Below are 12,889 nucleotides of genomic sequence, written 5' to 3' on the forward strand. Positions count from 1 at the left end.
CTGACCACGAGAGGGCATGTGTGCTCCACAGCTTGGGTCATTCAGCCGGTTGTTGGAAATGGCCTGGAAGAGCTCCTCTGTCACCAGTGTTTGTGAGAAGCAACGGCATCACTTTCCTTGAAGCACAGCAAAAGCCATCCAGGGCCGCTAAAGGCTGCTGTACAAAGAACGTTTTTGTGACTGCAGTTCCTCTAGCAGCGTTATTAAGAAATGTTTTTGTAACCCGGACTTTCAGGCCCAAAATGGGATTGTGGTGTGCAGCACAAGGAAGCTTCTGCAAAAGTTTTCCTTTGCAAACACAAAATCTGACTTAATAATTGCTTTTGCACCAGTCTCGTGAGATTTTACATGGATGAAAGTGGGCAGGAGGCAAAAAAATATTTTATTACTAAAAATTTCATTTATAATAAAGTGACTGAGAATGAATATTAGGCAATATTTTGCACAATGTAGAAAAAGTTACTTTTAACACACCAAGCTTGCATCTTGCTAGAATTATTGTTTGGTCAGTGTTTCAGATTTCTGAAAAAAATGGAGCATCCTATAGGGTGAAACAGGAGTGAAATTTCACAAGTAGCAGCTTGGGATGACACCATTTTCTATTCAAGTAGGATTATGGTAAGCTTGCTCATGCACCTATCAATCATTTAAGAGGGTGGATGTCTGACTAACCCAAGTCATCAGTTAGTCATTGCCAGAACTTCTTAAGGGGATAAATAGAACACTAACAGCACGGTTATTATCCATAGCAGTCTAAGTCAGCAGCGTCATCTCAAAATGTCATTCCTTAGAGGAATCTCATCAAATGCAAGTGCAGTGAAGGACAAGCATTAACTTTTCACGGAGGTCTTCAGTTCCCTTTGCCAGAACAGTCATTGCTGTTCAACACGTAACAAATTTAACAAACCTTCCACAAGTATGAGGCAGCTTTACGTGTAAGACGTGTATACAAAGGGAAAGCATGAGACAGAAGTTTGTTTCTTGCATTCTTCCACCCACTTTTTGTGGCCACACTCTGTTTGGAGCTGCGTTCGCATCCACTGCACTCTTGTGTTCATAAAAGGTCTGTGACTGTTGCTGAACGTGCAGCCGATTCAACAGACACGTGTGCTCTTGTACCATCAGCTTTTGGACATGCCTTGTTTAGTCAGTGGAATTGAGCAATGCCTCTAGGGGTGATTCCTGGTATCCAAATCTCAGAAGGTACCAGTCCTCCAGTGTGAGATGGGTCAGGGGAGAGGGAGCGATCAGAGAGGGACGGGAATGAACTGGGAGAGGAAAGATTGCTGCAGAGTTGAAATGAGCATAGCATTTTTTAAATGAAAGCAAGCTAATGTGTAAGTGCAAACATAAAGCAGACTAGGCGGACTTAGTACTGGAAAGGAAATTTAGCATAAAAGGCCTTAACTTTTTTCACACTTACATTATCAACTCTGCAGTGTCTCTAACCATTTTATGTTAAAGGGCTTAAGAAAGCTTCCAAATCTGTCTTTCCAGGTGTGTAGGAAATGAACAGAATAGAATAAAATAGAATAGAATAGAACAGAACAGAACCGTTCAGTTGGAAGGGACCTACAACAATCGTCTAGTCCAACCGCTTGCACACTTCAGGGCCAAAAGTTAAAGCATGTTACTAAGGTCATTGTCCAAATGTCTCCTGAACACCGACAGACGTGGGGCATCAACCACCTCCCTAGGAAGCCTGTTCCAGTGCTTGACCACCCTCTTGGTAAAGAAATGCTTTCTAATGGCAAGTCGGAACCTCCCCTGACACAGCTTTGAGCCGTTCCCATGCGTCCTGTCCCTGGGTCCCAGGGAGAAGGGATCCGCACCTCCCTCCCCACGTCCCCTCCTCGGGAAGCCGTAGAGAGCCACGAGGTCGCCCCTCAGCCTCCTTTTCTCCAAACTAGACAAGCCCAAAGTCCTCAGCCACTCCTCACAGGACGTGCCTTCCAGCACTTGCACCAGCTTTGTTGCCACCTCTGTGTGCATCCAGGCGCCTTAACACCCTTCTTAAATTGTGGGGCCCAGAGCCGCACGCAGTGCTCACGGCGAGCGTTGCGTGACGCTGATGGGGATTTTGGGAGGCATCTCCCTGATCTGGAATACCTTGGCCCACTGGAAATGCTGCTCACTTGCGGGGAGAGGGTATTTCTGTCAGGAACCTACGTGGAGCGACCACAGAGCCTCTGACCCGGGTGCAGCAGCCCAGGCTCTTACCGCGCCCGTGGGGCCACGGAGCCCCCGACTCAGGGCTGGAGAGACGCCTGGGGCAGACTCGGGGCTAACGAGGGGCTCCTGCTGGCCGCACGCCCTCTCCGGTAGCCCCGCCGTGCGCGCAGCGGCCAGGGCCGACAGAGCCGAGCGCGCGGCGGGGGGAGCCCTCGCCGGGCCGCAGTGCAGAGGCGGAGCCGGGGGGGGGCGCACAGCTGGGGCGGGGATCCCCGCAACGACGCGGAGGGGCCTAGAGGGCGGCTGCGGGGGGCGGCACAGGACAGCAGCGGGGCCTGCGGCAGCGGCGGGCGCCAGGCCGGGGGCCGCCGGGGCGGGGAGCGGAGCGGAGCGGAGCGCAGGGGAGGGGAGGCCGCGGCGGCGGCGGCCCCGCCGCGGTGGCCGCGGTTGCCATGGCGAGGCCCCGCCCCCGTGACGCGCGCTGTGACGCGCGGTTGGTGGAGGAGGGCGGAGGGGGCGGGGCGCCGCGGCTCCGGGGCGCCGCAGACGGAGCCGCCGCCGCCGCCGCCGCCGCTTGCGCCGGAGCCGCCGCCGCCGCCGCCCCCCGCGCCCAGCATGGTGATGGCCGAGCCCCGGCGGCCCCCCCCGCTGCTGCCCCGCGGGCTCGGGCCCGTCCGCGTCGGCTTCTACGACATCGAGGGCACGCTGGGCAAAGGCAACTTCGCCGTGGTCAAGCTGGCGCGGCACCGCATCACGCGCAGCGAGGTGAGGCGAGAGGCGGCGACGGGGGCCGCCCGCGCCCCCCGCCCCGGCCCGGCCCGGCCGCGCCGCCCGCCCCGGCCCCTCCCGCGGCCCCCGGGCCTCGCCCGGCCGGGATCGGGCGCCCGCAGGCGCGGGAGCGGCCGGCGTTTGGCGGCGCGGGCAGGGCGGGGGGGCGGCTGCTGCCGGGTCGGGGGGGAGCCGGCCGTAGCGGCTGCGCTCGGCGGGGCCTGCAGGGGCGGCTGGCGCCGGGGCTGCGGGGCTCCGCTCCAGGCTGGGCAGCGGGCGGCCGGCCTCGGGGCTGGGGGGGCTCTGCTCAGGAGCTGGGGTTTCACTGGGGGCGGCCGGGGCGGCTCGGCGGGGGCGTGCAGCAGCGCCCGGGCAGGCTGCTGGCGCCTTTTGTCCCTGCCGGCCCCGGAGCCTCCTGCAGCAGGGCAGGGGGGCTGTGTCATTTACCGGGGGTGATGGGCTGCGGGCAGGCTTTGGAGCAGGAGCCCTGGCCGCCGTTCTGGTTTGTTTCCTTGCTCTCGCCTCGCCGGCGGGGGCAGCGGTAGCGGCCTCCCCGTCGGGCTGCGGCGGCTGCCCCCGCGGCTCAGGCCGCAGGCGGCGGGCTGCTGTCAGGGCGAGGATGCCGGGGCCGGGAGGGTGCGGGGGGCGGGCGGCTGTTGCCTTACTTCGTGAGCGTAGCCATCAGATAGCGATAACTTTCTGCTAACAGGGAAGGTTCAAGCCTTGTGTTGTGCCTGCTTTCATCTCCCGAGTATTTTACGGCTTCCTGATCTGGCCGATACTTGCGAGACGAGCAGTCCTTCCACTGGTGATCTGTTTTAGCAAAGGAACTTTTGTGCCTGTCCTGAATTCTTCAACACATCATCCTGCTAGTTAACCAAATTGAACCATTTTTAGTCTCTTTGTTTAACCGCCCTCCCCCCCATTTATGTTACCCGGCGATTACCAGCCTGTAGATTGTTAATATTTTATGCTTTACCTAAAACAAAAATGATTCTAAATCTGCATGGATAAAATGTAGTCACGTTCGCTTTTTAAAAACAGGTATCTGATGAGAGTAATGGCTTTGAAAGATCAGCTGCCTCTTATATTTTCTTCTTAGGTAGTTTTAGTCGCTACACCTAGAGGTAAGCTTTTTGTAAGGCTCTGTTACGGTTGCTTTCATTGTTTACTGAAGAAGAGCTTGCTGTGCTGCTCTGTACCAGACAAAAGTAAATAAAATATTGTCCGAAGTACAAGGTAAAAAACTGAAAAGACCTGCAATTATTCAGTTACTGTGGTCTCGTGTGGTAAAATCATTCCTTACGGGAATGAGAAATGTCCTTAGTTTGGATGTCAGTTAAGGAAAACAAACCTGCAATGATAACATTGTTCTGGCCATGCAGTAATAGATGAGTTTTGCATCCCAAGTGCTAAAAGAAATTTCTCTTATTGTCTTATTTCTCAAGTTTCACAATAAACTGTTAATTATTTTTAAATCCTTCCTTGCTATTACTGAAGAGCCAAGCAAAGACCTTGCAATGTTAGCGCTGTTCCCAAGTTTGATGCCATATGCCAAACTTACAAACGCTTCACTTGAAGATAGTAAGTTGTCGTTTACTTTTTAGCACACGTTTCTTTGGCAGAGTTTGTGATGGGGATGAAAACTTTCATCTTTATTTGTCATTTTAGAAAGTATATTTGTTTAGTATTGTTCAAAATAACAACGGTTAAACAAAACATAGAGCTTAACAGCTCCCCAACTCTGGTATGATTTTTCCATCTGTGTCCTAAGAAATTACTGGATTCCAGTACATTCTAATACAGTCTTGAGGTTTTTTTTAACCAGCTTTCCTTTTCTGGGGAGCCTTGTGCCTAGTCTGAAGCCTTTTTATCTTCTGCATGATTTTTACAGCAGATTTTCCTGTGGTGGAGATTTGTGTCAAGGTCTTTCATTTTTCAGTACAGCTACACTGACTTTCTGCAGTAAGAGATGCAAGAATGTTTATCTGGAACTTAATTGCTGAGTTAGTTGCTGGAAGTATTTACGTGGCCTTTGAGGAAGGGGAACCCTATTAAGATCACTTCTAGTGATGTCGGGGGAAATGAATTCTAGCCAAATACTACTTTGAATAAGCACTTCAAGTTTGGACCACCTCCCTTGATTTAGTGTTAGTTCACTATGCACATAAAGTGGAAGTCCTGCTTATGAATGTTTCTAGATGGAAGGCTGTTCATATTTCAAGCTTCTTCTAAACGGTTGCTTAAATTTCTTGAGTTGCTAATTTCTCACATTCATCTGTGGCTTTATTAAACTTCCAGTGGAAGAATATTCAGCATATTACGTTCTGGAAAGGCTGTACCTGTGTACCATCAGGCCTGTACTGCGTGAAGATCTGCGCTGTGTTGCTGTTGAGACTTGCTCAGAAAGCCCTTTTAAAAAGGACTGTTTCCTTGTCTGAGTTTCTCCTGAATCTCCCTATTTGAACCCTTTAAATTGAGAACCAGCTTGTGGTTGGGCTTCTTTAGCATCAGTACTTTGAAATTGTATTTTATATGGCTCTGACCTATAAAACTATTTGCCTGTCTTTTTACATAACTCTGACTAGCCAATAACTGTCAAATTAAAAAAAGATGGGATCTTATTCCCTTGAAAGGTCAGCACTTACAGATTATGTATGGAATCTATCCTTTTTATGGAAAACCTACATATCGGAATATAAAACTGTAACTTGAACTGAAAATAGTAAATATAGTTGCCATAAATTGTTAGCAAGGCATAGGTGAACATAAAACGAAACCAGGCATGAAGCAGAAGATAGATACACGTAAGACAGGGTAGTAGATGGTGTACGCAAACAAACTCCGAAATCGTAACTTGAATCCTATGTTAATGCAACACTAAAATTGCATGACTAAATAGTCAAACGGAAAGAAGTGTGAAAGTTAAGAAAAACAGGGGGATTGATATGTATTTGTAGTAATAGAGGTAGTGCAGGACCTTCTTTAATGAGAGTCCATACAGGGTGCCCTAGAGGGGGCTACATGGTTGAATGTGATCTTTGCTTTGCCTGTTGTTTGTGTGTTTGTTGCCACTTAAGTTAATGACACGTGCTTTCCTGCCGCCCTAATTTATCCTGTTGCCGAGAAGTCCTGTGATCTCAGGGTAACTTTTGTTAGTGAGGCATGCAGAAATAAGCAAAATTTTTCCTCAGAAGGAGAAGATGAGACTAAGAAAAGAGAACAAAAGTAATCGGAAGCATGAAGTTCAAGAAGGTGGATAGTCGCTTCTAGTGAAATACGATGATGTGTGAAATAATGAACAGTAGTGACATGCTCTCAGAATAGATGAAGGTACTACTTGGAAAAAAGCAATGCACTTTAAGGATGAAGGAAACTCTTTGTGAATAGGCTATGTGTGAAAGAGTCGTGTTCCCCACCCACGCCCAAAACTCTGTAACTAATACCCCCTAAGGATTATTCATCTCCAGAAGAATACTAGCCATTACTCCTCAGACGAAAAGGAAACCCTTCTGACTAGCATGTCCTTACAGTTCACAGTTATGCTTTCAGCTGTCCCGTATGTTACAGGTGATTTGCACTTTTCACTGAAAATTACCAGCTCCTGATACAAGATGTGATACTAGTTTACATGCGAGTTCCTGATCGAGGGTGCTTGGGTAGGTGTAAAAGTGAATGATAGAAGCAGAGACAGCAGCTCCCTGTGCTAGACAGCACGCAGTTTGGGTTAGTGGAGTAATTTAGTGGGAAAATGACACTATTGCCAAAAAAAAAAAAGCCTCAGGGTGCTGATTTAACTGCGGCTGTGGGCTCTCCAGATCTGTTGCGAGGGGGAGAGGAGGAACACCTATATGGAGGCAGAGAGTGGGAGCTCACAGGTAGATCAGGTTGAGCATAGTGTGCTGCACCCTAAGGGAGGTTAATGCTTTTATAAATCTGTGCTATCCAAACACTTTGCCATTGCACGTTGGAGTTGCCCCAGGTTGCAGGAAGTTGTGTTGGTTAATTTTAATGCGGTTTATCTACTTTTAGGATGTACTAGGGGTTAACAACTCATATCTGAATTTCTGTAACCTGCGTGAAACCTTAAAGCTTGTACTGACATGGACAAACCTCTTTTTGTATGTTAATTTGTTAGGCCGTGTTGGGGGGGGGGGTGTTTTTTGAAAGACTAGTCGGAGAATTAAATGAATAATATAAAAACAACGCAAATTGAAAGCTGGAGTAGCTGAAGGATAGAAGAACTTTCATCTTGACAAGCACCTTCATTGCTTGACAGTTTCAATTCCCAGATGTCAGATGAGGATTGAGCAAACTCCAGTTCTCTAGGCCTTTAGTAAAAGAGGGAAGGAAATACGTGCTATTCCTAATATTTTTAAATTAAAAGAAGCCATGAAAGTTGCAAAGGTATTTTTGAATAGAAGTCTTTAAGCAGCAGAAACTGGTGATAAGGAAAGATAAAGGAAGGTACAGGATTCCCTTTTTTGTTGTGTGAAGTACGTACTAATACTATATATTGATGTTTGGTTGGGATTTTTTTGTTTGTTGCCTTTTATTTTTCTCAGGAGAACTGATAACTATTTAAAAAAGAAAAAAAAAAGCCGAAACTAGAGTCACAAAACTTGTGTAATTGTCTTTAATTTGGCATGTGCCAAATTAGAGTCCGTTTGCTTGTGCTGTGGCAATGATTGACCATACTAGAGAAATGAGAATTCATTTCTGTATGCACTCAGTCTCTCTGCACTGTCTTCAAAAGATCGAACTGATGTTCCAACATCTCTGCAAGACGCTAGTAGTTGTTAGCAAGCTGTATATTCAGGAACAAAACACACTTTTCAGACAGGAAACTGTTCCCCATCTTGAAGCAGCTTCTCCACCTCTAAGAATTACTTCCCTTTTTCCTGTCATCATGACACAGCTGAGATTATGGACAAAAGTGAGCTGTTGCTGTTGAATGGACTGTTCCTTCTCACATCGTTACGAAGAAGTTGCTGGATTTTAAGTATTTCCAAGTGGTTTTTCTCTAAATCTTCTATGGCCCTGGCAAGATGCATGAAAACTGAAGATTCAGAATAGACTGAGATATCTAATCTGCATTTGACTGTAGAAGCAGTGGTGCCAGCTGCTACTATGCTGCTTCTCCTATAGAAGGCTGCCACTGTGTGCACATATATAATATACACATTGAGAGTTCTACAAGGATTGCAAATAGCAATTTTTTTTCCTTCAAGTAGGCACACGCTTTTACTGTGTTCAAAAACTGCTGCTTAATAGTGCCAAATAACTCCACATTGTAAGACAAAATATGGTTTGATGTAATGTGGTGGGTTTTCTAAACTAAAAACCTATTTAAACTGGAAATATAGCTTGTTCTTTATTAGTTTGCATCTCTTCCTCTTGCATCTCAAATAAGATATTCTTAATTAGTGGAAAGCTGTGCTTAGAATTTTTTCAGATATCTGAGAGACTGAACTAATGTGGTTACACAACACACACTTTTATGAATATATTAATGATAGCTGTCAACTGAATGATCTAGCTTAAAAAAGTCTTGTTTGTCTCTTTTTTGAATAGATTATGGGTGTAGCAGCACAAAAATGCATCTCTTGACACGATGACAGAGGTAGCAGGTAGCCTGCTGAGACAGTGGCTCATTCTGTAGTGCTCCAGAAGACTTGTTTTCTTGCTCCCACACTTTAGCGGGAGGATTTGGTTTCAGTCTTTCAACGGTCTTTGGGAATTGTTGTATTTCTAAATGTGTGCAGCAAGGAGATAGGATGGGAAACTTCTGGAAAAGGAAGAAAGAAGGAAACATTGGAACATGAAGCACTGTTCTTAGCCGGAAAGTGTAGTGAAGGTTGTAGCAGGATTTGTAGCCATGCTTCCCAAATTTATATGACCCATTCTTTTTTTATTATTCTTTTTTAAAATGCTTCTTTCCTCTAATGAAATTTTACTGATTGTTGCTCAGGAAGTAAGATCTGTTCAAGGATTTTAACCATGTAAAGATGAAAATGTCTTCTGCACGTTTTTATTTTATATAAAATTACTTACTTTTTAGTAACCGAAGTGATTATATAGTTGCATAGTCTTACTAACTGTCAAAAAAATAAAACTACAGTAGACACTGATTATCAAGAAACTGAAGTGGAAATGCAAGTATTTAATCTTTAAAACTGAAGAAGGACAAATGAGTTATCTAGATTTTTCTAGGGAAATGGATACTTTTGTTATCTGGGAAAACAAAGTTAAAAACTGATGTTGTTGTTGTTGTTGGAACTCTGCAGATGTCAGAAGCTAGGAACTGCAGTGTTCAGAATAATGCCCAGTATCTGGAGAAAGTTGGCAACATAGACACTTGTAGATAGGCTTGGAAGTGGTAACAGGCTGTACTTGAAGTATTTGTACTTTCAGTAAAAGGAATACTCAAAATTTAAGAGCAAACTGTGGAAGTGCCCAACTATACTAGAAAAAACACCAAGAGTCAGCGTACTTGTAAAGCTAGATTTTTCGCTAGGGTAAGGTGATGGGAGTCAAGCTTCATTGGAAAAAGTAGCACTAGCAAGCCATACAGTTGCAGAATTCTCCCCCTCCCTACTAGGCGGGCGTGAGAACTATAGAAGAAAGAAGTATAAATATTTATGCTAATCAAACTGATGATGGTGTGATGGATAGATAAACAAAGGTTGGGCATGAGTGCCAGAGAGCAGGCTGCTGTTGGGTTTTTTGATTGGGGGGGGTCCCAAATTGTCCAAACCCCCCCCCTTATTTATTGCTTTGCTGCAGTTTCACCTGTTTGGGTTTTTTTCCTCTTCTATGCTAGACCTAACTTCTTTTCTTTAAAGTCCTGCATAGCTTTACTTTTATTAGCTTTTCTGTACTGCACACGTTTCCTATGTGCAAGAAGAGTAAATGGGAGAAAGAGTATTTTTTTGCTTGCATTTGAAGAGAGCTTTGTAAAACACCTAACTATGGGGAGAAAATGCACCATGACTGTAAGGTGAAATTAAATGAACCAGAGCCAGGGAAGGAGACAGCCTTAAAAGTTGCAAGTTATGCAAGTTTTAGGTAGAGCTTCTACACTGTGTTGTCTATGTGAAGAAAGAAGCTACTGTAAATACCTCAAGTTACTGAGAGGCTGATGCTGTCTGTGTAAATCGCTATTCTAATTAGATTGCCATTACACTTCAAACACCAAAAAATGCAGCAGGATTTTTTTGCATTACTCTAGATCAATGAAGGAGACATTTAGACTTTCCTGAACGCCCGATCCATCCAAGATTGGAGATACCTTGTTGCTTGACTGAAAGATGTATTGCTGTTTTGTGATAGGAATGCAAGATTGCTACAGATTAATCTTTTCATTGGTTTGTAAATAAGAAATAGTGGGCTCCATTCCTCTTAAATCTGGAGGTCACCCAAATAACAGGTATAAACTGGGATAGATGGGGAGAATGAAGGAGAAACCAGCTTGTGTCTCTGGTTGATTCCAGAGCGACAGTATAAACTAAGCTAGAGGAAGGGGGAAACGTGACACATGGGTTGTTTTTAATAAATATTTCCTGATGTATAAGAATTCGGTTTGGCTTTAGTGTTTTGGTTTGATTGCTTTGACATTTTGTAACTTTCCAGTGAAGTGATTTCTTCTTGGGCTAATAAACTGTGCTTGCAAAAAATAAACAATAACCAGAAGTCATTTTATTAGGTGTGATCTTAAATTAGGCCAGGGAGACTTAAAGGTATGGGGTTTGTGTGGTGTTTTTTCTTAAGCTGCATGAATGGTTGTTTGCATCCTCTGCTGCCACATGGCATATAATCAGCCCAAATAAGGAAGCAGCTTGCTGTTCTGCCTTTATAAGTGAGCGAAAGGGGACCTGCTGAGAGAATGAGCAATTGCTCTAGGGAGCAGTCAAAGGGAGTGCAAATCTGGCAAGACCAAGTGGGAAGTATGCATTTGGGTAGTTCAGCCCCGTGCATGTTACTGTTCTTCTTTTGCCTGTCCCTTATTCCTTCCATGTGTGAAGCCAGGCCTTTATTATCAAGTTTTATACATAGACCAACTCTAAGACAGCAAATTAATATTGTAGTTGGAAGGAATGGGAATAGGATGAGAGGGTAATAAATAGGAGCAGAAGCAGGTGATCCACGTTTCATTTCCCTGGTTTAGAGATGGTGTCTTCATAGTCAAAAGATAGAAGCTTTCAAAGGGAGTTCTGTAATCTTTTAGGACCTGCCATCTTGAGCATCACTGTTCCTGGATGCTTCTCAGTGTGCAGTGTGGTGTAATATGAAAGAGGGCAGAGTGGATGCATTATGGAGAGTGCTGTAAATACAAATAGCTAGCAGAAGACAACAGGGGAAAGGATTAGGATGCCCTAAATTGCTGTATGTTATACTAGACAGAAGAAAGTTGCAGAAAGCTGGGGAGAAGGAGGGCAGTGTGGAATGGCTGAATACCATTTTAGGTACCACTTCTTTTCAAAATGTCCACTGTTACATTTTGAAGAAGAATAAAGGCTATGGAGCAACTCATGATTAATGGTGAAAATGTTGTGGGATGTGAACCGTTCTTCTTGTTTTCTGTCTAACGGCTGTATATATCGTTATTCTTATAAATGTGTATTGGTTTTTCATAAATCTAGTTTCAGTGAGTTCTAAATTAATCAGACATTATTTAAAAAAAACCCCACACCTATCTTTTGAAAAAAGTTTTTAAAAATTGCTTGCTTTGGAAAATAGTCTTTTTCTGCTTCAGCTATGTGAGAGTGCATCCTGCATCTTGAAAACCAGAACAACTTGTCACTGATTACAAGGCTAGATCAGTTTACTCACTCTTAGCAGAATCTTATTTTTCTGGTGGTTGGGGAAGACAAGGGACTTTTGAAGAGGTTATCTAGCAAAAGCATACTGAAATGAAGTCAATAAATAGTTAATTCTGAATTCAGGTGGGTCCATAATCAGCCTTACTGGAGATAATGAGGTTCACCTCCTGTGGATTTTTGTCTCCTGCATAGCAGCTGTCTCCTATAGTTCAACAGTTTGTGAAATGCAGTTATAATTGGAAGCATTTGTGTGACTTACATTGTTTGCTTCTGCTTCAGCATCAATAATGTGATATTCAGGGTGAATAAACACCATTTATATATTCAATACGCTTTAGTATTGTTATCCTTTGCATGGGTTTTTATAGCAGCTATATTTTGCTTCTTGGTTTAAAATTTTTTTTAATGCCTTCTGTTTGAAATTTTTAGTCTTCTAAGCATGTGTAGTTACCAGCAATTCACTTTACATGTATTGGCTAAAAACAAGGTCAATAGGACCAAGATCTGTTTTCTAAATTAATTGAGATCTCTTTGCAAGGTTTGACTGACAAACATATCTGTACAGAGTTTTTTCCCTGAACAGATGACCTGCAGGTGCCCTTTTGCAGTAGCATATTAATTACAGTTAAAACAAGCATGTAACAGTTGAAACTACATGGATCCACCATGTTTTGATTATTTGTGTTGAGCCAACAGTTTTTCTTTTAAAATATTTTGCATTTGTGGGATTCAAACTGGCTACCTTGACTCTAGAAATGGACACCATTAGGCTTTTTAAGATTTTTGTCTTTACAACACTGCTCCATGAAGGGTCCTCAGTTGTATCTGCTACTGATATAAGAGAATTCTGCACATGGGCTTATTGGAGCACTGGCCTCCATCACCTGTTCTGTGTCTTCCATTTCTTGTAAAACTTTTTTTTTCTGACATGCTGATGTAGGTGATGGTCCTGCAGTCACTTAGTGGGACTACTGACATGTTTAATGTTGTGCTGCTGTATTTTTAAGTGTGGATTGTCTATTTCTGAGCTAGAAGAAAGCCCCCAGTTATCTGAGGTTGCATTATTCCCTTTGTAACAAGGATAAACTAATGAGGAAAATGTTGGGGAGTTTTAATCTCACTTTTGC

General features: G+C 44.4%; 1 protein-coding gene across 3 annotated transcripts in view; it reads left to right on the top strand.

Annotated features, from left to right (window-relative positions):
• The first annotated feature begins 2,775 nt into the window (after positions 1 to 2,775).
• Positions 2,776 to 12,889, top strand: part of SIK2 (salt inducible kinase 2) — a 58,833-nt gene continuing 48,719 nt past the window's right edge. For all 3 annotated transcript variants that reach the window (XM_082330565.1, XM_082330566.1, XM_082330567.1), the window contains exon 1: positions 2,776 to 2,937. In XM_082330565.1, the coding sequence (XP_082186691.1) occupies positions 2,788 to 2,937 (150 nt within the window). In that variant the 5' untranslated portion in view covers positions 2,776 to 2,787. The remainder of the gene's footprint in view (positions 2,938 to 12,889) is intronic.

This window comes from Platalea leucorodia (assembly GCF_965183815.1).
Source record: "Platalea leucorodia genome assembly, chromosome: 20".
In the NCBI taxonomy this organism is placed as follows: domain Eukaryota; kingdom Metazoa; phylum Chordata; class Aves; order Pelecaniformes; family Threskiornithidae; genus Platalea; species Platalea leucorodia.